This window comes from Benincasa hispida, chromosome 8, assembly GCF_009727055.1.
Source record: "Benincasa hispida cultivar B227 chromosome 8, ASM972705v1, whole genome shotgun sequence".
Classification (NCBI taxonomy): Eukaryota; Viridiplantae; Streptophyta; class Magnoliopsida; order Cucurbitales; family Cucurbitaceae; genus Benincasa; species Benincasa hispida.
In genome coordinates, this window is record NC_052356.1 from 59,377,703 (window position 1) to 59,403,968 (window position 26,266).

A 26,266-nucleotide genomic window follows, 5' to 3' on the forward strand; every position below is an offset into this window, starting at 1 on the left:
AAACCTTTGGGGGAGTAGAGAGAATTTCTTTTGTGGCTAGGGTAAAATTGCACAATAAATGCTTGCCCAAAAGGGCCATAAGGAAGATTTTATATAGAGAAGAGTCAACCACCCTTCTCCAAGTATTTTTCTAATTTTTCCTTGTGCACAATTAATTAAATAATACTTATTTAATTAATTAGTACATTAATTAAATAACTATTTATATATTAAATCCAATTTAACTTACATATTTAATTATCATAAACATCATATGCCTATGTGCAATACTTCTCTATTTATTAATTAATTGTTTGTGAATCTAATTCACTTGAATTAATTATTTGAATCTTATTCAAATGTTTCTTTCTAACTTGATTTGGTTTATAGATCACATCCATAACCAATTACATATTAATCATATTAATATATAATTTCCTCAAATTGATTTGAACAATTCAAATCATTTCTCTTTAATATTTTTTAGTGAGCTAACAAGGGGACCTGATGGACCTGTAGATCAGAAGCTCCAATGATTAATTGGCTAAACTAATTAACCAAGTTAATCAGTATTCGTTAACTGTAGGTATACTCCACTAAAGACTCACAGCTGCATTCTTCTCACTACAAATATATCTCTGTGTCCACGGATATGGACCAATAACTGCAAGTTAGTCCTTTACGAGTGTTTGTAACTCCAAGTGAGTCAAATTATCGTTTTACTCTTGGGTTACCTCTGACTCCTTAAGTAGCAGTGCTCCTCTAATGAACAACTTGTGTATGGTCCAACTAATAAACAGAAACCCCTCTCGGGCCAATGAGAAGATAAGACCCTTTATTCAATTTCCGAAGGCACCACTTAAGGAAACACTCATCTACTTACCCTGAAAAACGTGAATGAGTGAATTTCATCTTATATTATTATGTTCCTAATTCCCCACTCGATCTTGTCCTTAAAATGGTAAGCATATTGAGTCAGGGAACTGAACACTCTCACCCATACAAATCAAAGGATAATCTCTCGTGAACAGGAATTCATAATGTACTCAGGATTAAGGCTAAGTTGCCTAGGTTATCCAATTAAAATGGGAACCTAACTAGTTAACGGTGTTACATTTAGTGGTTACTATTTCACGGTTCAATCTTATGCAAATTCATTGCATATGATACCCCCACTCGCATGTCACCTACATGCATGTGTTGGATCATTTCATTTGTATCAAACACAAAGTGGGTCGTATCCATAGTGTTACCAAGATAAAATACCCAACCTTATCTTTATACCATAAATCCTTTATGTTGTATCTTGAACATTGATCCTTATATGTCTCCACATACAGTTCAAGACCCATAAGGCAACCTTGGATGTTAGTTTATTGGATTTATGATTATTATGACAAAATAGAAAACAACAAAATCAATAACATTTATTGAATTAACATCTATAACTCTTTATTGATGACAGTCAATTAATAACACTTATTATCTACAAATTTTAGGGCATAAAACCCAACATCTAGAGGTGGGAGCCGTTGTTTATATTAAAAAAAAAAATTGAATTTAGACAAGGTAATTAAACAAACATTGTTTATATAGAATGACAAATTAAAAAGGCAAATCATACCTGGGTCAATTTGAAAAAACTATGAAGAGTCGAACAAAAACAATGAGAAGGGAGATGATAATTCATATATATGGATTGTGGATGAAGACAGCTCCATACATGAAAAAGTATTATGAGTTATCACCATTAAAGGAAAAAGAGAAAAACTGTAGCTATTTAGAAAGAGACAAGTGAGGAAGAAGACAACACACACTAACTAAAAACAAAAACAAAAAAGTTAATGCATATTACACATATAAACAACCAAATTAGATTAAAAGCTCTCTATTCTCATTGCCATGTTCATTAATTTCTTGGAGTCTTATTTGTCGGTTGAATCTTTCAATAAACTCTTCAACTCTTCTGTTCAATTCTTCATTTGTCATCTCTGCAAACTCATCCTTTTCTTCTTCCTTCTTTTTTGTCGTTGTCGTGTCGTGTCGTATCATCGTCTTTGATCTCTTCATCGTGATTTTTCCCGCTTTCTCCCTCAGTCTTTTTATCTCTTTCTCTGACTTGCTTCGTTGGTAAGATTTTCTTGAATTATTAAATTTAGGAGGAATAGAAGTTTTTTCTGAAATAATTGACACATTATCAATCAGCACTAATTGATAAGCTCAAAACATAGCACTTAGTTAAGATAGAGATTATGGAATGCTTTATAGGAAAAAGTATTTTTAGAATGAAAACATTTTTATTTAAAAGCACTTAGAGAAGACTAATTTCTTTTAATTATTAAAAATCTCAAAAAATATATCATTAATAGGGTATTCACCAAAAACATCAACTTCTATTATACTAAAACTTTAAACTTTCTACTTCAAAATAAGAACTGCATCTCAATCATCATGAAGCTTGAATCTATCGACCATCACTTTTTTTTAATTAGATGAGCGGATTGAGGACGATAAAAAAAGAGTAAAATAAAAAAAAATATATATATTGAAAAATAGGGAAGAGAGAATTTTGGTGTGAACTTTACCTGTGGTAAGTTGGATTATTATTTCTTCTTCTTCTTCATTTTGAGTTAGTATGGGTGAATTAGGAGGTTCCTTAACGACGACAATCTTATTAAAGTCTTTTGGCGGAGTTGGGACGGTATCGGTGGCAGCGACGAAGCTGGACGGCGGAGAGAAAGCGCCGGAATCAGCGGCAATGATGAAAATGAGAGTGTTGGTAAGGAAAAACCAGAAGTTGGTGTGGTTGAAGAGATTAGAAGAAAGAGAGAAGTAAATGAAGAAGGAGAGAAGGAACAGAGCTGCCTTTGCAAATAAATGGAGGAACTTTTTGGGTAATTTTATGCCCATTACTAATGATTTTGCTGCTGAAAATCCCCTCATCACATACATATCAACAAACAAATAAAGGGAGAATTTTTGTTTTGGGGTTTTGAAAATCAGTTGATGGTAGTTTCTAATTGCCAAAACACTCCTTTTTATAGGTTGGATTTGGGTTTCCTTTTTCTCTCTCTCTTTTTATTTTTATTTTTATTTGATCAACGTCATTTCAGCTTTGACTCATTTTCGTCTAGTTATTTTAAAAAGTATTTATTACCGTCTCTATACTTTTAACTTTTGGTCATTATGATCTCTGTTACCATTTTAGTCACTTTCATTTTTATTTTTATTTCGAGAACAAATTCAACACTTTTTAAAAGTTCAAAAAGTAAAGTGAACGATAATATGAAAGTACAAAAATAAAAATGAACATTTTGAAATTATAAATACCAAAATTGAAAGTATAAACACTAAAATAAATATTTTGAAAGTATGAAAACCAAAATGAAACAAAACCAAATGTACAATGAAAAATGCATATTATCCTCCTTATGAATTAATTATTAGTTAAAATATCATTTTAGTCTTATAAATTTCATTCCATTTTAATCGTTATACTTTCAATTTTCCTATTTTATTTTCGATGCTTTCAATCAATTTAAAATTTAGTCATCCAAAATTAATTTTATTTAAACTAGTTAAATAATAATAACAACTTTCATATAAGAAAAGACATTGCGTATATATTTTCATAATTTATAAAGATAATTCTAGTAGAGATTATTTTCTTTTAAGAAAATCAACAATAAATTAGCTCTAGAAACTAATTTTAAGATTTTTTTTAAGGTTTAAGGACTAAAATTCTACATTAATTATGAAAACAGAACCCAGATGCAAAATAGAGGTCCTAAAATAGCATTTTTTGACCTTAATTATATTTACAATCTTCTTTAATTTCTTCTTTCTTCTTTGTTTACTCACATGTCCTTTTCACTACAATTTTTTTCTTTCTTTCAATTTAATTAGCTTGCTTTCATTAGTGGAAGCTTTAATAGTTTTTTTTTTAATTATTAAAACTATATTAAATACATTTACTAGTACTCGAACTTTTAACACCCTTTCAGATTATGTATTTGGTTATTCAACTATACCTAGGTTGAGATTTTGTTACTTTTTTTTTTTTTTTTGTTATTTTAAAATCAATAAAGTAGTTTAATTACTTTGATTTTAACAATATCTTTATGTTAAAATAATTTTAAATTTTAAATAGAATAATTTAATAACCCAATGTATAAGTTCAAGTGAGAGAATACGCTCATGTAATCTCATTTAAAGGGTTTTCAAGTGACGAAAAAATGTGTTTTCAATCTTCAATTAAAGGGTTTTAAGAGAGCTTTGTTGAATTGATTTGTGAGTCTTTTAATTGAGAGAAAAATGGGAGAAATAATTTTTGAGAAATTGTAAACTCTTCTAAATTTTCTCTTTCACAAATTAGATGTAAGCTCGTGTAATCTCTCTTTCCTTATTTTCACTTTATTATCAATACATTCTTGTTACTTAAAATTAAAGCATTTACGTTTATAGCCAAAATTTAACTTAGAATTGAATTATAAATATTGTTTGAATTTGATTCATTGAATTGAGAGGGTTATATGTTTATCCAGGTTGAGATTAGAAATTTGACATTTTAGTCGAATATATGTTTTTTATGTCAATTGAGTTGAGTTATATTCATGTTGACTTTAAAAGAAATTAGAACCTCTATTTTAGTGATATATTAAATAATTGATAAAATCTATGTCAACTCAAAACCTCAAAATATATATGTTGAAATTTGCAAATCTTACTTTTTTAATAAGAAAATATAAAATATACATTAATTACCCATTGAATTATGCTTAAGTTGATAATTAATAAGGTTTCTTAAATACAATTATTTTATAATATTTGAAGATAATTTTGGATTTTTGAAGGTTAAATTAAATTATTATAAAAGGATAACTCAATTTTAATATTTGTTTAGAGAAGAATTTTGAAATTTAAATTTGATTAAGGAAAATTTGGGATTTATGTCAAATAGTTTCAATTTTAATTTAATTCGAAAAATTGAATTAAAATTGGGAGATTTGGTTTTATTTTGTAATTTGGAGAAGATTATTAAATTAAATCGATTACTTGAGAAAATGGATTTGAAATTATTTTCCTAAAAGGACATGGGATTTAAATCCAAGAAGGATTTGGAATTTTGGACTTGACTTTTTAGAGAAGGAAAGAGAAATTAATTTAAAGTGTATATTATATATATATATATATTGTATTTTTGAGTAAAAAAAAAAAAAAAAAATTCTTCTCTCATCTTCACGCGCGAGGACACAGCCTAAGAGATGTCCACGGGGCGGGTCGGGTTGGGGATGCCATTCTCCATCCCCGTTCCGCTCCCCGTTTCATTTTTCATTCCTATGAAATCCCCACGGGATCGGGCGGGATACCCACGGGAATTTGCAGGGATCAGGTTCCCTGCGAGAAAATTTTTCCATTACTTTTTTCTTTGTAAAAGACCAATTAATTTAAAACACTAAAGTGAGCAAATTTAATTAAATAAATTAACTTTAACACTAAATTGTTTATTATGGTTAGTTTTACAATAACAATTTGAATTTAAAGATAATTACTCAAATTTTTGCCTAAAAAGGCTAATTAATTTTTTTAGAAAGAAATAAATATTAATTAAATTATCACATATATAATCTAAATTTAAATATTCAATTTCAACATATTCATTATCTTTCTCATAAATAATCAAATTTAAAATTTAAATGTAATTTATATATAATAAAATAATACATAACATTAGATAACTATACTAAATAAATATGTAGAGCAAATCGGGGCCGGGGACGAGGGACAGAACGGGGGTGGGGACGGGACGGGGACGAGAATACATTACCTGTCCCCATCTCTTGTTTAGCTCACAGGGAATTCTTTTCCCCCACTCTCTCCCCTCATTCCCCGCTTAATCAAGAATCCCCATTCATTCAGGGCGGGACCCCGTCCCTGTGGAAAATAGACATCTCTACACAACCCTCCATAAAATTTTCTTTTCGTTCCCATTTTAAGCCCTAGCTGTCGCTCTCTATTTCAACTGCCACCCAAATCTACCAAGAGCCCTAGTCATCGACCCAGACGCCCTCGGGAAGTCGCCGCCTTCAACCAATCACGCCATAGATCCAACCCTCACGCAGTCGCAGTAGCCGATTGTGCGCTAGTCCGCGCCAATACCCCTAGCCACATTGCCACTAAAGTGACCAGCCGCGCTCGCCACACTCGTGACGCGTGTTCGCCGTCAAAGACCAGCGCCAGTACGTTTACCGCTGATTGTCATGTCCTCTATCGAGGACGGCCATTTCCAGTTTTCCTTATGGGTCTCCGGTCAAGTGAAACTTTCTGGTGAGTTTTTGGTGAGATTTTCCATATTTTCTTTGAGGAATCTTGATTATTCATCAAGTTTTTGGGCTTACAAACTTAACATTTACGCCACTATATTTATGTTGGGGTTGTTCCTAATTTCTCCTAGAGCTCGTTAGTTTTGTAATCTGTACATATTTTTATGAATAAAATAAGAGTTATTTTATTTGGCATTTACTCAATATCCAATAAACAAAAGCTCCAGGTTATTGTATGTAAACTTAAGCATTATTATGAGATATACAATGGATCATTTGCCTTAATGATAACCATAAATAGGTCTGTAGTATATAGGCATTAAGGAGGGATACCTGATCCTGGATTGACACCTACGGATTATGCCTGCTTTGTAGAGGTTTGGCAAGTGTTTGTGTAACATACTACAGATGGTAGATCCTAAACATCGAGTGGAGACATCCGAGCGCCGGAGGTGTCCTATATAAAGAGTTTGTATAAGACCGGACCACGAGATGACTAGTCTTTGTATATAGCCATTGATACTTGAGACTTACATCTCACCTAAACGACCATAGGTGACATGACCTCAATCCTGAGTCTTTTAGAAACTCTTGCCTTTGAGGGTGATCCTTTGATTAGTATGGGTGAGAGTGGCCACATTGCCAACTCAATATGCCTACCATTTTAGGGACTTGTCTGATTTGAGAGCTGGGAACTTAATTACACAAGATGGAATTCACTCATTCCTCGAAGCAGGGGTAAGTAGATGATTGCTCCCTTAAGGGCTGATTCCTGGTCTTGAACATAATGGCCACAGCTTCTCTTTGGAAGAAAGGACTCAGTCATAGTAGGACTATGACTTATGTTCATTAGAGGGATTAGTGGTACTTAAGGAGTTAGATGTAACTACAGGGGCATAACGGTTATTGGCCCAGCTGTACTTACGAGCGATCTGTGAAGGGTTATCGCACTGTTGATTGGTTGATATGGACACATAATGTATCTGTAGTAAAGAGAGTTCAACTATCGGTCTTTAGTGGAGTGCCTGGCAGTTAATGGATGGGGGATCTCGTGACTAAAAAGTTTAGTCAGTTATTCACATACCATTGGAGCTTCGAGCTACAGGTCCATAAGGTCCCCTTGGTAGCTCAATGGATTCGAGTTGAGAATCAGTTCTTAGTGTTGATTTGAAATTTTCAAATTGACAAGAGAAAATTTGATTGTATATGATATGATCGGTCTGATGTATGAGATACATCAAGTGGAGGATTAATGTAAATGAGATTTACATTAAGTACCATGAAATAGAAAAAGAACTATAGTTTATATGTTTCATGAGATGAAATATTAAAACTATAGGTTATAAATATAATATGGTAAGTTGGTTATCATATATATTTATAATAATATTAATTATTGGATAATTATATCTTTTTTCTCTAATAACCAATTGAGTGGGAGATTATTGGTGGTTTCATGGTAATCCTGAGATAAAAGGAAATATGTTTTCCTAAATTTAATAATTGTTGAATTAAGATTTTCCATTCTCGGAACTACTCACGGAAAGGCTATCAAGTGGATTAGATTCATTAAACGATAGCTGAACAGAGACTAAATGATCGTTGAGTGACACTACATGATAGTTCACTCAACTGGCCGTTAGCTAAACGATCGCGGAGCTTTTGCTAAATGATCGCATAGCATTTATTAAACGATTGGGCATCGTTTATACGATAGACCTTTGTCACCTCCCACTTGTTCAATCGTTCCGGTCTCGTCCTCTAACCAAGTCCATACAGAGCCCACATTTCTGGATTCTTACACCGAGAATACCAAGGTAGTCATTCTGGTGGTGTCGTACTCAACTCGACATAGTTCGAGGTTTTTGAAGGCCGTTCATTGGGTTCGTGATCTTGGAGACTGTTGTGTTCGAGTTCATTGTTGATCGTGCTATGTTCGAGCGTTCGTGCGTTGCTGACTTGGAGTCGAAACGAGCGCTCGTGATCGAGGGAGTTTGAAGATGAGTCTCCAAAGGTATGATAATCTTTCCTTTGATCTTATTAAAAGCATGTTGTAATTTCGTTTTGTGCATAGTCTATATGTTTCCTTTTCTTTATTGTAATTGTGTATGTTCAAATACGAATGGAATTTGGAACGATCATTCCGCTGCTCATGGAAATCCTCATGTCCGATTTCCTTCAATTTGGACCTTAGATTTGGATTTTAAAGGAGTTTTTTAGGCAAAAGCGGGCTGTCCAACACCTTGAAGGTTTGTTTGTAGCAAGATTTTGGTTGGGTTACTTGATTTAGGGTAAGCAATTTGATGGTTTCTAAAATTGTTTTATATATGGAACTGGGCGTAAGGATTAAAATTAATTTTGTTCATGACCTGGAATTGGATTAAAGGTTGTAAAGTTAGATAGAAGAGGTTGCAGAAGTATTATTTGGGCTTATTTGAAGTAAGTAATCTTACTACTAGAACTGCCTTTGTGCCAGACAATATAATTTATGAATAGTTTTAAGGATTCTGAGATTGTTTGTATTGAGATGCATGAGGATAAATGACCTAGCATTGATTGTGTTTTGAAGCATGTTATGAGTGATAGCATGAACTAAGTTATTTGTTTGATATGATTTTCTAGATGAACATTAAGCATGATGATATGTATTAGCATGTTTATGACTATGTTTTATGATGCATGTTATGTTAATGATAGTGATAGTTACGCTCGTTCGTAATTAGATACCCACCAAAGGTGGTGATCTCATTCAAAATTTCATCAGAGGTTAGTGTTTCCTTTGGGATTCACCAGAGGTTTTTGTTTCCTTCAGATTCACCAGAAGTGGTGATCCCCTTCGGGATTTCACTGAAGGTTTGTGTTTCCTTCGGGATTCACCAGAGGTTCGTGTTTCCTTTGGGTTTCACCAGAAGTGGTGATCTCTTTTTGGACTTCACTAGAGGTTTGTGTTTCTTTCCAGATTCATCAGAGGTTTGTGGGTACACCTAATCTATTGTAGAGCAGGTTCAACTAACCACTAGTTAGCCATCCCATGAAAGTAGAGGTTTATGTACGTTCCACCGAAGAGCGACATCTTGAGGACATAGATCCTTAGCCTAACCCCAGTAGTGGGGTTACTTACTAAGTATTTTATACTAATTCTTTCTCATGTTTACTTTTCAGATAAGAGTAGGAACACGTCAGTGAATGACAAACGATATACTCATCCTTTCTCATGTTTACTTTTCAGATAAGGGTAAGAACACGTCGGTGAATGACAAACCAAATCCGTGATCGAGCCACTTGGACCAGTCATATGCTTCCGCTCATGTTTTCAGGATTTTATGTTTTAATGTTTTAATCTTGATGTTTGAACTTGAAGTTTTGAGTATATTTTCTTTTAGACTTTTTTTTAAAAGAGAATTTTTCTAGTTTGTTTTATGGTTTTAAGGATATCCTGTTAAATGAATTTCAATTATTTAATTTTTATAAAGTTAATTATTTTATGCTATTTATTTGGTTTTACTAAGTCATGAAAAGGTATCATTTGAATAGTAAGCATGCATGTCTTTAGTAATGACCTAGTTTGAGTCCTAGGGAGTCAGGTTGTTATAGTTAGTATCAGAACCCATGTTTTGGATTGTGAAGACTGACTTACTATGTAAGTCTAGATAGTCCATGTGGCCCAGTATCAATGTCCATCAAATAAATCATTTTCAATGTAGGTTAGAAGACAATCATTCATTCATTAACCTCCCATTCGATTGTGCAATCATGTCTTCACAATATGCATACCATAAAATTTTCTCTCTACAATAGTTGTGGCAACAGGTAAAATCTATGCCAATGTGAGTCATTTGTAAACTAATGGATAGTTCTTGTCTTTATTCGTCATGACCATTTTTACTGCAAGATCACATATTTTTTTTAGTTTAATAAACTCAATATTTAAATGCATATCAAATGTAACATCCTGATTTTTATTTTGTAATTAAAGTTTTTTTATTGTTGGCTACTTGGATAAATTATATGAGATTTATGTTTTTGGGCTAAGCTAAAATATGATTTAATTATTTGGAATTAATTGAGTTTTATTTTGGCTTATATTTGGGAGATTTGGTTATCTAGGGAGATAATTAAATGTGTATATTAGATTCTTTTTAAAGGAAAAGGAAAATATATATATAAGTATATATATTTTGGGAGATAATTAAGGAATTTGTTTTTTAAGGAAGAAGGAAGAGTTTAATTTGGTTATATATATTTATGGAAAGGGTTAAAGGAATGCAAAAAAAAAAAAAAAAGTAAATTAAATTTACTTCTCTCTCCTCAACCCACACGCACGCAACCCTTTTTTCTTCCCTTCTTCTTCTTTTCCTTCCAGCCCTAGCTGCCAGCACCTTCCACCTGCCACCGTCCGCCTTCCAGCCGCCAGCCTTGTCGTTCCGTCATCGCCACCGTGAGTTCCAGCCGTCACTGTGAGCTCCTCGCTGTCGCAATCAGTGTCGCCTCCTTGCCGTTCCATTTGCCGCCTCTGCCTTTTTGAGATTGGGTAAGAATTGGATTATTTTGGGCAAGTTTTGGTGTTGAGTCTTTTTAAAGTGCCTCTTGGTGTTGGAAACGATTTTAGTGTTACCCATTGTGTCGACTTTCAGGATTTGGATTTCGAGGCGTTGCTAACAAAGAAAGGACCATTCTCTTCATCGAAGAGTTTTAGTTTTGTTAAGTTTTATGTAAGTTGGTTGGTTATTCTTTTGGATTAAGAGTAATAGTGGAAAAAAAAATAAGTTATTGATTTTGGAATTAATTCTTGATCAGATTAGCTACTTGAATCAAGTTTTTGGATTGAGAGTAATAGTGGAAAAAAATAAGTTATTGATTTTGGAATTAATTCTTGATCAGATTAGCTACTTGAATTAAGTTTTGGAATTTGTCTTGGATCAAGCCACAACTTTGGGTTGATTCAAGTTTTCCAAAGGTTTTAAGGAATTATTTGCGTGGACTTTTGTGACCAAGTTAAGGTAAGTGATACTATTACTGGTGCCTTCGTGCCAGGCGATCTAGATTAGACTTATCAAGTTACTTGGTTGACTCTGGAGCATGATTTTTGTTTGATATTATGTTTTGCTAGTTGTATGGTGGTTACAAGTATTAAGAGCATGTTAAAATTATAATCAGTACTGATATTATGTATGTGATGCATGAATAGACCAGTAGAGCGGTTTATTGTCTTACCTTGACGCGTGTTATTACTATGTTTGATGGTGTGCCTACGGGTTGCTAGACATGCGTGAACCGACAGGTTAACGTTCATGTTATTATCATGTTTGACGGTGTGCCTACGGTCCACTAGACATATGTGAACCGACAGGTTAACATTCATGTTATTATTATGTTTGACAGTGTGCCTACGGCCGCTAGATATGCGTGGGTCGACGGGTTTACGTTCATGTCATTATCATGTTTGACGGTGCACCTACGGGCCGCTAGACATGCGTTTCAAGGCAAGATAGTACGTCTTTTGGTTTTCCTTTCATCATAAAAAACTGATGTAACTGTATGAGCCACGGGCTATTTTTTTTCTTTGCTCGTGGATGCATAGTCTGATCCTGGTAATGGGATCACTTACTGAGTATTTATTATACTCAACCTTTATCCTTATTTTTTTTTCAGGTAAGGGCAAGGACACTCGGGCGACTGACAAGAGGAATCCGTGACAGTACCAAATGAACCAGAATTCGCTTCCGCATTTGACTGTTTATATTTTCGCATGTTTTGTTTTTATCCTTTCATGGATTTATCATAATTTAACTAATTAATTTATCTATTTATTTATTCATTTTTTTTTATAAATTGTTTCTTGTTAGGTTGAACGATTTAAGATTTTGAGATATGTTAGAACATTTTTTTTATAGACTTAATGCAGTTTAAGATTATGATTATTTTCTTTAATTTACTTTATTTTCTTCAATGAGAATATTTATGCATGCATGCAGTAGCGATCCCCTTTTTAGTAATCTTAGAGAGTGGGGTTGTTACATCAAATGTATAATTTTGAAGTTGATCCTCAAGCATAGAGAGTTCAATAGCTGAAAAATCTTTTCGGTAAAATTGAGTAAGTTAACTAAGTTTTTTTTTATAATCAAAAGAAACAAATGAATTACTCGGATTTAGACATGTCACACAAAGAAGCAATTCAATATTTATTTCAGTAAAATGATTATTCAACTCTTGAAGTTGCATATTAATAATGACATAGAAAACTTCAACACGATAATGATGTAAATTCGTAAGTGACTGAGAATTTCGCCTTTTTCGTCCTCGAATTAGAAATATGTCATCCATTTTAAGGACTTTAATATCATGACTATGATTGAAATCAGAAACCATACTCAACAACGAATCCTAATCAAATTCTCTTGTTTTCCAGAGTATTTCTTTACAAAATTTGACTAAATTCATTGCATTCACAATATCTTAGATCAAGATCTGTAGGTAGTTCTTCTAGATTTATTTCTGTATAAGATTGATCACAATCCAAAAAAATTTCTTCTTTGAAGATGATGCCTCTATAGTCTCTATTGTTGTTTTTCTTTTAAATATCTCTCCATTGAAAATTTTGAATTAACTCTACAAAAGTATTAATATAAGAAATATTACTTCTTCTAGATTTATTTCATGTATAAGATTGATTCACAATCCAAAAAAATTTCTTCTTTGAAATATGATGCCTCTATAGCTCTATTGTTGTTTTTTCTTTTATAATATCTCTCCAATATAATTTTGAATTAACTCTACAAAAGTAATTAATAATAAGATATTACATTCTATTATATTAGATTAAAAAGCATCAAAATTAAAGTTTAAGAATATTTTAAAACTACTTGTCCAAGTTGTATATCAAATGAGTGAAACAAATAATCCTTTAACTTGAACTTTGAAATTAAATTTTAAAAACTAACTACGAGTAATGTGAAAGTAAAAATAACATGGAAACAAACGGATTTATATAATGCGTAATGTAAATATAAAAATTATATTAAAAAAATGAACGAAACACATTTATAATAGAATGTTCTTGAGAGTTGAGATTGAAAAGTGAATTCAAAAGAAGAAACCCAGTTATGTTACCGATAAAAAAAAAAAAGTAGTTAGTTGAACTATTATTTATTTAAAAATATATTATATTTTAAAGCACGTTGTTTGACTAACTTTTTCTTTATTAGGATTTACATGAGTGGGACTTTAAAACACCATTAGAGATGAAAAAATCTAGGTAAAAAGTCATTTAAAATTCAAAAATAAAATGTTAGTGAATTGCAAGATTTGAATCCACACCACAAGCTAACACTAGCTACTTAAGTTGAACTTTATATATATATATTAATACATATCACTTTATAATTTATATTAAAAATACAAAAAGACGGATAAATTGATGGGGGGCATGTGCTCCTGGCTCCTACGTGGCTCCACCTATGTTGAAAAGTATTGTCTCAACCTATGTACAAAAATATTTGTGTTTGTTTATGTGTTACTTAAGTGAACAAATCTAGACACATACAAGAATTAGGGTTAACAAAAACATGGTAAATGAAAAAAAAAAAATTAGAAATTAGAGTTGTGGATTGATGACAACATGTATAGTTCATAGATGATCATGTGTCTTTATGTTTTTTTTTTTTTTTTTCATGTATGTGCTTAGGTCATTAGTACTTCACATAAACAAATACAAATTTTTTTTGTCTATGGATTTAGCATAAAAAACCAACCAAAGTTGGTTAAATTAAAAGTTTCAAAAATCGTTATTAGTCTTTATTCCTAAAAGTAACAATTTGGTCAGAACATTCAAAAGTAACGATTTGGTAAGTGTATTTTGAAAATAGAAAAAGATGGAGATTTTTTCTCTACTAGCAGCAACCCCGCTCATAGAATGGATCGCTCGAGAAGAACACGAGCAATTTCGTTTCCAATGGTCTGAGAAATTTCATATGAAAAAGTATTCGCTTCTTTCCGTCCACTCTTCCACCCTGCAGATCTCAATCTAGCAATGTAGAACCACACAACTATCATTGAAAATTGGGACTCAAACGAGTCAATAAGATAAAATATCATGACAGTCGTTTCGCCGCTATTTTTACCAAGATTGGTGATTCGACATTCGACAATTTTTGGTCGTAGACACAGTGTTGCGTAACACTTTATGCTAGTTTAGAAATATTTTTTAAAGTTTGAGAATAATATTACAATTTTTAAACGAATAACAATATTTTTGAAATAAATGACAAAATTCATGAGTATCTTTTATAATTTAGCCTTACACATATGTCAAATTATAAGTTTAGTATTCGAACTTTCAAGTTTTTGTATCTTTTGGTTACGAGTTAAACAAAAGTCTAATAGATCTCTAAATTTTTAATTTTATGTCCAGTATGTTTCTAAGCTTTAAAATTAAGTGTATGTCTCTAAGCTTTAAAATTAAGTGTTTAATAAGTCTCCAAACTCTTAATTTTGTATCAAATAAATATGTAAATGTTCAATTTTGTATTTATCATTCTTTTGAAATGAATAATAAACGTTTATTAACTAAATGGTTATACAATAATAATAATTTTTTTTTTTGAAACATATACCATAATAAAAATTTTAACCGTATAAAGCTTAGGATTATGACATTGGATATAAATACACTTTTAATATGGTGTCAGACAAAAAATTGATTATTCTTTCAAAAAAAAAAAAATCATTAGGACACCTTGAAACTTCCAAACAGTACCATTAACTAAAAGTAGGGGGACAAAGATGATTGAAAAATCGAGCCAAACGATTAACATCGATCGAATCGAAGGTTGGAGGTCGATTTTTTCACAAAATCTATTAGGATCAATTTGTCAAAATTAGGGGTGTTCGTGGGTTTGGATTAGGTTGGATTTAGGGATATTTTAGGCTCAACCCTATGGTTCGGTTTGTGTATTTTTCTAACCCAAACTAACCCTTGTTAAATTATGAACCCGAACTAAACCAACCCATAAAAAATGGGTTGGGTTGGTTTGGTTCTATCGGTTCCCTTTAAAAAAAAGCCTGGAATCATCAATAAAATACACATAAGATTCCACAATTCACAAGAACGATATCTAAAATCTATTATAACAAAACAAGTCTCCAAAATTCACAAGAAAGACCAAATATCTACAAAATTCAAAATATAGGCAACAATGTTTTCAAATGTCTACAAAATCCATAAGTAAGACTATAATGTCTACTAGGGTGTTCATGGGTTGGGTTTAAAGACTTTTTAAACCCAACCCAATTGTTCGGGTTGTAAATTTTTTCAATCTAAATAACCTTTATTAAAAAATGAACCCAACCCAACCCAACCATGAAATATTTGGGTTGAGTTGGTTCGGGTTAATCACGTAATTTATTTAAAATATTATTCTAAAAAGAAGCAAAACGTAAATATGTAAAAGTCTAATTTAATTATTTTTCATATATTGAATTAAGATTAAAAACTCAATTTCAATTTATATAGGGAAAATTTTCTTTAAAGTATAAAGAAACTACTTCTAAGAGTTGTTGAATAATAAATTATTCAAAAATATGGGAATTAAATAAAATTAAAATCAATATATGTATAAGTAATTGTGTTATAAGTAAGAAAAAAAATATTTTTTAAAGTTAATAATAAATTCGGATTGGTTTGAGTTATATTAGGTGAACCCATAAACTAATTTAACCCATAAAATTTTCATTTATTTAAATCCAACCTAACCTAAACCGCACGAGTTGGGTTGGGTTGATCGGTTTTTTCAGGTCATCGGATTTTTTGAATACCCCTAGTCAAAATACTGTTAAAAATCGACCACCTCTGACCAACATGTAGATCGAAACCGACAGCTACGGGCCGAATATAAGTATTATATTCTTTTTGGTTTATATATTATAGGATATAAATATAAATATAATATATTTTTATTATAAAATATCTTCTTCCTTCTCCCAACTTCGGAAACTAATTATTATTTTACACAGAGTATCTTCTCCCTTCTTCAAACTTCCAATAATCATCGTTGCTTTTTTCTCCTTCTCTCTCCTCTTTACCTCTCTCACACAGGCTTCCCCATTCTCTCTCTTCTTCCCCATTTTCTTTTCCTTTGGCCCATCTCTCTCACAAATTTTGAAACACTACCCTCCCTCTCTTTCACTCTCCATTTTTTTTTCTTCTCCATTCCTTCATTCTTTTTTCTTCTCAATCTTTGTTTTCGTTAGTTATTGTTCTCCCTTTCTTATTTTCTTCTTCATCCTTTTTTTTTTCTTTTTTTTACTTCAACTACTTATTTTCACCGATGAAACCACCTGCTTCGTCGACCGTGTGATTAGACGAACGGTGGTAGCAAGCACCCATGCACCGACGAACACCGACCCAAAACCGACACCGCACACCCGATGATCACCCCTCTAAATGCAACTTACCCAAACTTTAATTTTGGGGTTTGATTGGACCTACTCTATAGGTGGAAGATTTTTTTTAAGTTCAAAGATATACTAAATGCAAGGTGATGAAGGAGGTATTGTACTTTATTTTTGTGTGACTAATATTACTTTGATGTCATGTTGTAGAAACTAGTATACAATGTATAAGTAGGTTGTACTTCGAGGAGGCAGTGCTTTAGAAGTGAGAGGATTCAAACTTCTTTCTCAATAACATCTATTGATATGGACATAATAAATAGTGACATTTTGTTATATTTATAAATAAGTTGATATATTTTCATATATTAAAAATAGTCCTATATATAATATCCCCGACTCGTACCATATTAATGGAGAATTTTGTTGCGCTATTCTCGTCTCCACCGCATGAACCTCTTTCACTAAACACATTTTGAATAAATACATAACTTCTAAATTTGCTACCAAATACCTATTTAAAATTACTATAAAAGGTGGAATAGAATTTCTTTTTGGTTGAATTCCAATTTTTGCTAACAAACCCTAAACTTTTTTTTCTTTTATTTCTTGTTTTGAATTTAGCAATTTAGTCTCTAAATTTTAATTTGTAACGATTTAACCTTTACATTCAATTTTTTAATCTTTTAGATCTCGTTTAATGACCATTTTATTTATTTTTATTTTTTTGAAAATTAAATCTATAGACACTACCCCACCACAAGTTTCTTCTTTATTATCTACTTTTTATCAATGGTTTAAAAAATTCAAAAAAGTAGCTTTCAAAAAATTGTTTTTGTTTTTAGAATTTAGTTAAGAATTCAATCAATGTACTTAAAAAAATGCAAATCATGGTAAGAAATATCGATGAAATAAACTTAATTTTCAAGAACTAAAAACAAAAAACAAAATATTTATCAAACGAGACATTAATTTTTCAAATGTAATGAGTAATATAGTCTATATGTTTTGAAAATGATAGTAATTTAGTTTTTACAATAAAAAATCTCATCAAGGTTAAGTATCACTTTTTTATTATATTACAATTTTTTTAGAGTATTACATTACGACTTAGTCTTTTTCATTTATCAACCAATTTGAATTGCATTTTGATTTAAGAAATTCAATTAAATTTTATGAAAAGAAACTAAATTATTTCAAATTACAATCTAAGGTTAAAATTGGTCAAAAAAAAATTGAGGTTTAATTAGTTGATTTATGAAACTCTTGATATATTTTTACAGGAGTTTAAACTGATATTTACTCTAATTTATTAAAATTTATAGACTAAATTTTTATCCACTACAATTCCGAAACCAAATTATTACTTTGGAATCTAAAAATGTAATTTAACAAAAATAAATAAATAAACAAAAGAAAAAACTATTTTATTCTCTGGGATCCGAACTGCAACTGCACTGCAACCAAGGCGAAGGCGAAGGCGAAGGTTTTGTGTAAATGACCTGAACGAACAAAATTTTCAAATTCATGGCTGTTCTTCCCTCTATCCATTCCATTTCCTTCTTCCAACCCAAAATTCCCACTCCAAAACCCATCGTCAGGGCAAATGCCGAGCTCATTAGACCCCAGAAAATGCGAGTTCCATTCAAGCTGAAGGAGGAACAGAACCGCATTTTCCACGAACTCCCCTCTGGTCTTCAAATGGAGGTGATTGTGCAAAAGGGTTCGCCGAAATCAGCCCAATCAATGCCTTCAAATGTAGAACGCCCACCTCTGATCTTTCTCCATGGAAGCTACCACGCTGCTTGGTCTTGGGCAGAACACTGGCTGCCATTCTTTTCGGCTTCTGGGTTCGATTGCTATGCCATCAGCTTGTTGGGTCAGGTGGGTTTCCCTCTCCTCTTAAATCTTCGTTATCACTTGATTCCATTCTTTATGAGGTATTATTTAGGGGTTTGATTAGCATTTCTGAAATTGGGTTTGGATGGCTTTCTCAGTTCATACCTAATTGCTGATTCTATGTTTAAATTGCCTTACTCAGACCATTTTCATCTCATTGTGTATCAATTTGCTGTTGTGGGCTAAAAAAAACTGTAAACTATTTGCATTTGTTCGATGATATAATGATATAATATTAGGTCTATCGGTAAGTTAAAGATGGTATAGAAGCATCTGGTCTAGGAGGGTGAATGTGATTTCCACTTATTGCAATATATCTATTTCGTAATTAATATTGATTTCCACTCATTGGTCTTCTACTTATTTCATATTCACAAGTGAGGGGAAGTTTTTAGGTCAATTGGTGATTTAAAAACATCCAATCATATTTTTCTTACTTGTTATGAATTCACAGGGTGAAAGTGATACCCCATCTGCATCTGTTGCTGGTACTCTCCAGGTAATTTAGCTGGATGTTTCTCTGTTATTTGGATGTATCGGTGGCCTTCTTATTTATTCTTCATTCTAAATTTTGTAGTAGACACATGCGAGTGATATTGCTGACTTCATTCATAGAAGTTTTAGTACACCACCAGTGTTGCTTGGACACTCATTTGGAGGTCTTATTGTACAGTATTACATAGCAAACAGCAAACATGGTGATTCTTCAGGTAGCTCATTTTCATCAATCTCTTCTTGACCAAAAGGAAATAAGGTCTAAATTGGTATATTTCTGATAGAACTCGGATTATCTATTCACTTTTTAGGCTAAAATGCCAAGGAAGCTGTGACTCCCTCCCTTACAAGCTCTCTGAGCTACACCTCAATATAATGCAAAAAGATGAAAATCATACTCACCTCATACCGACTAAATATAGCCCCCCTCAATCTAACTAATCGAATCTTTCCCCTCGGGCTCACATACAATCCGTTGCTCCCCCATAAGTAAGGGCGTAGTATATCATTCATTATCGATTGGAATGTTGATGGGGAGTTTCGTAAGCCAAATGACATTACCAAGAATTCGTAATGCCTTTCATGAGTTCTGAAGGCCATTTTATGGATGTCCCTTGGTATCACTCGAATATGATGATAGCCATACTTGAGATCAATCTTTGAGAATACAGTGGCACCTGCTAGCTCATTGAGAAGTTCATCAACAATAGGGATTGGAAAGTTATCAGGGACTTTAGCTTGATTAAGGGCTCAATAATCAACACAAAATCTCCAGCTTCTATCTTTCTTTTTGACTAGGAGAACGGGGTTGGAGAAGGGGTTGGTGCTAGTTGCCAACATTTCTTCCACTAGACGTTCAATCTCATCCTTTTGGAACTGAGGGTAATGGTATGGTCATACAGTCACAGATCCTTCCCCTTGTTTTAGTTTGATGGCCTGGTTATGATGCCTCAACGACTGTAATCCCTCAATCGGTTTGAACACTGATTGAAATTGTCGCATAAGGTTGTGCTGGTCCTCTTGAATTCGTGCCTTCACTGCGTTCAACTCAAGTAATACTCCTTGGCCTTCTTCTTTCACGTATTTCATCATTGACTTAAGGGATATTTATGACTTCACTAAGATTCTATCTCCCTTATGTTGGATCCTCCATTCGCTAATTTGAAACTCCATTTCTGAGGTATTCCAATCACATTCAACTCGTCCCAACGTCATCAACCATTGAACCCCTAAAATAACATCAGCATTGCCCAACGAAAAAGGAAAAAGAATCATTAATAACAGTCAAATTAGGGAGATTGAGAACCACACATTTTGCATATATCGGTCGTTCGAACAGACTTCCTTGTACCCAACATGATTCCATAACTTGAGGTTGCAGATTGAGGCAGATTAAGTGAGTTCACTAGCTCTTCATCAATGAAGTTATGAGATGCTCCACTGTCAATTACTATTACCACGTTCTTCTCTCCTACCATGCCCATCAGTTTCACTGTTTTGGGAGAATCCAGCCCTACCTATGAGTTGAGGGACAATTCAGCTGATTCAACTTCCATTGGGTTGATAACTAGTGTCTCTAATGTAGCCAGGGTATTTCCTTTATTATGGTCGCTTCCTCGATTGCCTTGGTCACGGTTTCCCATTCTTCTTCGTCGTGATACACCAATAAGTTTAACTCCTTTTTGCATCGATGGCCCGCACTATACTTTTCATCACATCGATAACATAGGCCCTTATCTCTCCGACTTTGCATTTCGCTATCTGATAGTCACTAGTACGACCCCACTGTGAATGATTCTCCGTTCACGTTGCATAAAGTCACCGTGTTTGGTGAGGTAGTTGAGTTGCAATTAGGGTTGAGGGGAATGGTTCTAGTTGCCCCCGAGCTTGAGTTTGCCTTGGGTTGAGGTCGAATTTGACCCGACTGTCTTGTCAGGTGTGCTTGGGCTTCCTCCCTCTCATTTCTTTCGTTGGGCGTCTTCAGTGTCTTCGATCAATTGGGTCATTCCCATTTTCTCTTTAAGACCCACCAACTTAAACATTCTCATTTCTATTTGGATATCCTAATTTAGCCCACTTACGAATTTTCTTTCCAAAGTTGCATCAGGCAAGTCTTTCACTGGCGCAGATAATTGTTCAAACTTACACTGATAAGCCTTTACTGTCCCTTCCTGTTTTAGGTTGAGGAACTGCACTCATTGATCTCCCTCCTTCGTCGATAAGAAATGGAACAGCAGTTGCTCTTTGATTTTCGCCCATGTATCCATCGGCGTTCGTTCTTCCTCCCACTGATGCCATTCTAGTGACTCCCCTTCCAAGCAAAGCACTGCAGCATCGAGTTTATCTTTCTCCCTCAGGTGATTAACCACAAAGTACCGTCCACTCGATGGAACCATCCAAGCAGATCATGTCCCACCTCTCCTTTGAAAATCGGTATCTCAAACTTTCTTAAACGCGTGTCAAACAAGGGTACCTCTCTTTTTTCCCTTTCAGATGTACTCCCCATTTGCTCTGCTTCCTCAACTGCTGGTTGTTTGCCTTTATCAGTCACTGTAAGTTTAGACGACGCTGATTTTCCTCCATCTTCTACCGTACCTCCTCTCCTTGACCGTGCCTCAAGTGCTAATATCATTCTCTATTCCATAGGCTCCCCTATCGTTCAAATCGGGCTGCCATGGAACTTCCCATCAGTTGCTGCATTTTTGCAAATCGTTGGTCCATCCAAGACTCCATTCCCACTTGTAACAGAGTGAGTTGTTCTTCAATCGCAGGCATTCGAGCCTCCATTTTCTTCACCATCCCCCAAGGAGCGGCAGCTCTGATACCAAAATGATAGAACTCGGATTATCTATTCACTATTTAGGTTAAAATGCCAAGGAAGTCGAGACTCCCTCCCTTACAAGCTCCCTGAGCTACACCTCAATATAATGCAAAAAGATGAAAATCATACTCACCTCATACTGTCTAAATATAGCTTCCCTCAATTTAACTAATTGAGTCTTCCCCTCGGGCCCACATACAATCCGTTACTCCCCATTAACTAACTAAATTCCTTTCACAATCATTATCATTTACATTTCATTCACCTCCTCTCTTTCTTTTTCTCACATACCTCCTAATAACTGGGGGCCAATCAAATTCATAATCCAATAGGTTTGTAAAATGTGGAGATTTTATCTGTCACCATTTTAAATTATATGGTTTTATGTAATGAGGTCAAACCTTTCACATGTGCATTTCATATCTTATCCTAAGAATCCTTTGCATCCTGATTTGAGATTTCATACCAAATGCATGATGTAGATGCAGAAAAATTGTTCCCAAGGCTTACTGGAGCTGTTCTTATCTGTTCTGTACCTCCCTCTGGCAACAGGTAAATCCATGCTGCTCAGTTCAAAATTGTTTATTCATGAAAATGATCAAACTAACTCGGAATTTTTCTTCTCTTCTTTAGTGGACTCGTACAACGCTATCTCTTTACGAAACCCATTGCTGCTTTTAAGGTAATTGCTCGTGAATTTGAGAAATAATAACTAGTGCTGCGTGGCTTGTGCATCCTTTTCTATAAGTGTATAGACTGTTCTTGGTTCATTAGGAATATCATAAATAGGCGTGCTTTTGGTAGTGACTTCTATTTTTCCTGCTCATATTTGTTCTATAAAGGTATTTCACTGAAAACATCAGTGAACATGACATATTTTTACTAAATCTTGAACATTCTAATGTGCTCCCATATATTTTAGCGATTCATGACTATCTTGTTTTACTTCGAGTAGGTGACACTCAGTTTGGCAGCAAAGGCTTTTCAAACATCTCTTCCTCTTTGCAAGGAGACATTCTTCTCTGTGACAATGGAGGATCATCTTGTTTTGCGGTTTGTATAGTTTGAAATGGCCAAAGCTAATTTAGTTGTTGCGATCATTGCTAGGTTTCCACTCCATAAGTGCATTGGAAATTTGATAGCTTAGTTGGATAAGAAAGCAACGGGGTTATTGCAAGAAAACAAGGGATTCCTTATTCACTAAAAAAAGGGGGAAGAGTGTTGAAGTAAAATGGAAATACCATTTAGTTCATTGAATGTTATGACTATTACATTAAGGCGGAGAGTATATTATTCTGTTCGATGGTTGCTTCCGCCACAACACAAAACCCGAGTTCGTTTATAACTTGTACGTTTTACGTTGTCGATACAGAGTAACATCAAGTTGTTTGAGTTTCTTTTGCAAATTGTATGTAGATGTTATACTTGAGTTTTCAGCTTACTCTAACTTGATGTTCCCTTAAAAGTAAGCTATTTATTTCCACTCAAAACCAAACGTAGTGTATCATAACTTGCATCTATAAACCGAAGAATAACAAACCTTATCTGCTCGGAACTCTAAAGTCCCTTCACTATCAAATGAAACAAACATTTTACTTCCGTTCTTCCCAAAACCTTTCTTTCAGATATCAAGAACTGATGAAAAAAAGCTCAAGGATGCCATTATTTGATCTGAGGAAGTTGAATGCTTCTCTTCCAGTACCTTCTCTGCCCAAATCTTGCATTGAAGTACTAGTGCTTGGCGCAAGTGATGATTTCATTGTGGTAAATTTATTTCCAAGTTTACTCATCTTCCATGTCCTGGTTTATATCAATTTGGCCTCTACCCGGTAATGATTTTGTTTTTGGTTTTAAGGGTTAATTTCAAGCATAATTCTTAAGAATTGGAAACAAAACTGTTATTCAACAAAATCTTTAATTGCTACATTTAAATCCAAATCCCCTTTTGTAATGGATGGAAAATTGTTTCTTCTTGTGTAGGATGCTGAAGGATTGAATGAAACAGGCAGGTTTTACGGTGTGACACCAATCTGTGTACAAGGAGTTGCTCATGACATGATGTTGGATTGTTCTTGGCAAAAAGGTGCAGAAGCTATCTTAACATGGCTTAATTGTTTACGATCATAAACATCAAATTCCAATTTTGTTATCAACATTCAACTTCTCTTTCCCCCTTTTCTAGATCGAACTTTTCAGATTTGTTCAAATTAATATCAATATTTACATATAAATTTCCCCCATACTTGAGTCATTCTATAACTCAATCATGTACCGGCTACGTTTCGAAAGCATTCAAGTTCTAGATCTTGAGTTTAAAGGCGGGGAGGGGAAACAAGAGTTAAATGTGGCAAGATCCAAACAATGAACTTTTTTTTTTATATCATTCAAAATTTTCATTGAAGGAACACCAGAAAAGTAAGTTCTCTACAAATTACAACTCTAAAATGTTGTTACATATTCAATCATCTCAAAAAGTAATAGAAAGAAAAGAAAAAGAAAGTGGATCAATGAATGATTAATGATGGTAAGGTGAAGCAGATTGAATCCTGTTCTTCCTTTTCTGTAAAAACCTCTGCAAAGATCTCTTCATGGAGAGCCCAGAACCAGAACCAGAAACAGCTTCAACATTACACTGCTCCGGTGACGTTGATCGTTCCAATTTCTGTTGAGGATTTTTCGATCTCTCCTCAACATGTCTTGTTGCAAGCATTATTATAGCTTTAGCCTGAAATCACCAACAAGTTCATAAATTACAAATCTTAATTCCTCCCCCCATTATTATCTAATTCAATCCTCAAAACATAACAAAAAATGAAGAACATGAAGAAGAAAAGTACCTGATCCTCTGTAAAATCCGCAACACAAACTCTACCATTATAGAAAATGGTCATCTGCTGCTGAGAATTTTTGTTAAATTCATCATCCCTGCCATAACAAAACAACCCAAAATAAATACTTTTTCACACATATATAAAGATTTATAGGGAAAGAGAAAAAAGGAAACTTACAAGAACTGGTGGAGATGAGGGTGGTGGTGGTGACGGTGGTCGTCGGAATGATTGTGGGGGTAGAATGTTGAAGAAGAAGGAGAGAGACGAAGTTCCAAGTTGCAATTTTGCTCCATGGAAATGGGAAGAACCGCCATTAAAACAAAGCAAATTTGAAGATTGAGAGAAAAAGAGAGACCCAGATGAGAAAAATCGCCGGTGAGTTGTAGGAATCGGAAAACGATGAGATTTTGCAGATAGAAATGGAAAAATCCAACGAAGAATGAATGTTTATTTATATGTATGCGTGTAGAAGAAAATCAAAAAATAAAAAACGCACGTTTGAAATGTTTAAGATGAAGACGCCAACCTAAGGACCAAGACAATCCGCCGTTATTGATTGTGAGCTCAATTTTTTTTTCTTTTTATTTATTACTATTATTAGGTTTTAATGTCATTTTAATCACGTGGGTAAGTCGGCAAGATTTTCTCTCTCCTCTCTTGCTTTTTAGTGGTTGGTAGTAAAGTTTGAATTTTGAAAGTCCTTTTGAATTTAAAAAAAGAAAAAAAAGAAAAAAAAAAAGAAATTGAAGGTCTTTTTTCTTTATTTAGGAGTCACGTGATATTATATTTAATTCTTAATTTATGCTCATAAATATTATATTTATCAACCCACCTTCGCCGTCAATCCGTCACCGTCGGCAAATTTGGTTTGAAATATTGTGTGTGTGTTCTTTTTTTCCTTCTTCTTCTTCCTTCCTTCTTGGGGGATAGAATCATATTTAGCGGAGTGTTGGTTGTTCATGAACCTTCTAGGTTTGTCTCCATCAATCTATTTGATTGCCTTTATCCATAATTATAAAGGAAAATTATATATATATAGTAATGAGGTCTAAAATATTAGCACATATAGTTCAATACAAAATTTTTTTTACAAATATAGCAAGATTGAGCTTCAGTTCTCAGAGTCTATTAATAATAAATCATATCGCTAATAAGAGTTTATCTATGATAGGATCTATCACTAATAGAAGTTATGAGTCTATCATTGATAGATTTTGTTATATTTTTTAATTTTTAAAAAATATTTCTATACACTTCAATTATTAGCGCTAAAAGTGATATCTATTGTAATTATCATACTTTTTTTTTAATAAGAGGTTTAAATTTAGTAAAAATATCTTTTTAATTGATAGGTTTTGGATCTAATCCTTAAATTTCAAAATGTTACCTTTTTAGTTTTTAAGTTTGAATTTATTTTGGGACCATATATTTGAAACATGTGTGAGTATATATATATTGTTCAATTTATTACTAATATTAATATTAATAATATTATTATTATTACTATTATCATTATCACTATCATTATT

The 26,266-nt window shown here is 33.2% G+C and overlaps 3 protein-coding genes across 3 annotated transcripts; 1 reads left to right on the top strand and 2 right to left on the bottom strand.

The window, feature by feature from the left end:
* Positions 1 to 1,646: 1,646 nt before the first annotated feature.
* LOC120083777 lies at positions 1,647 to 2,969 on the bottom strand. The gene is made up of 2 exons (XM_039039643.1): positions 2,565 to 2,969; positions 1,647 to 2,156 (listed from the first exon to the last, which is right to left on the bottom strand). The coding sequence occupies exons 1-2, from the start codon at positions 2,929 to 2,931 to the stop codon at positions 1,852 to 1,854; spliced, it is 672 nt and encodes a 223-aa protein (XP_038895571.1). The 5' UTR covers positions 2,932 to 2,969; the 3' UTR covers positions 1,647 to 1,851.
* A 15,140-nt stretch (positions 2,970 to 18,109) lies between these two features.
* LOC120084234 (phospholipase YtpA) lies at positions 18,110 to 24,268 on the top strand. Its single transcript, XM_039040134.1, has 8 exons — positions 18,110 to 18,575; positions 19,045 to 19,089; positions 19,171 to 19,300; positions 22,389 to 22,458; positions 22,540 to 22,588; positions 22,862 to 22,959; positions 23,532 to 23,670; positions 23,887 to 24,268. The coding sequence occupies exons 1-8, from the start codon at positions 18,219 to 18,221 to the stop codon at positions 24,031 to 24,033; spliced, it is 1,035 nt and encodes a 344-aa protein (XP_038896062.1). The 5' UTR covers positions 18,110 to 18,218; the 3' UTR covers positions 24,034 to 24,268.
* LOC120084236 (protein TIFY 5A-like) lies at positions 24,264 to 25,173 on the bottom strand. Its single transcript, XM_039040135.1, has 3 exons — positions 24,915 to 25,173; positions 24,744 to 24,831; positions 24,264 to 24,631 (listed from the first exon to the last, which is right to left on the bottom strand). The coding sequence occupies exons 1-3, from the start codon at positions 25,049 to 25,051 to the stop codon at positions 24,422 to 24,424; spliced, it is 435 nt and encodes a 144-aa protein (XP_038896063.1). The 5' UTR covers positions 25,052 to 25,173; the 3' UTR covers positions 24,264 to 24,421.
* Positions 25,174 to 26,266: the final 1,093 nt, after the last annotated feature.

Coding starts and splice junctions, on each gene's coding strand:
- LOC120084234 (XM_039040134.1), top strand. CDS start 18,219: ATGGCTGTTCTTCCCTCTATCCATTCCATTTCCTTCTTCCAACCCAAA. Junction 18,576..19,044: donor CCATCAGCTTGTTGGGTCAG/GTGGGTTTCCCT, acceptor ATGAATTCACAG/GGTGAAAGTGATACCCCATC. Junction 22,459..22,539: donor GTACCTCCCTCTGGCAACAG/GTAAATCCATGC, acceptor TCTCTTCTTTAG/TGGACTCGTACAACGCTATC.
- LOC120084236 (XM_039040135.1), bottom strand. CDS start 25,051: ATGGCGGTTCTTCCCATTTCCATGGAGCAAAATTGCAACTTGGAACTT. Junction 24,832..24,914: donor CCTCATCTCCACCAGTTCTT/GTAAGTTTCCTT, acceptor TTGTTATGGCAG/GGATGATGAATTTAACAAAA. Junction 24,632..24,743: donor CGGATTTTACAGAGGATCAG/GTACTTTTCTTC, acceptor TGGTGATTTCAG/GCTAAAGCTATAATAATGCT.
- LOC120083777 (XM_039039643.1), bottom strand. CDS start 2,931: ATGTATGTGATGAGGGGATTTTCAGCAGCAAAATCATTAGTAATGGGC. Junction 2,157..2,564: donor AATAATCCAACTTACCACAG/GTAAAGTTCACA, acceptor CAATTATTTCAG/AAAAAACTTCTATTCCTCCT.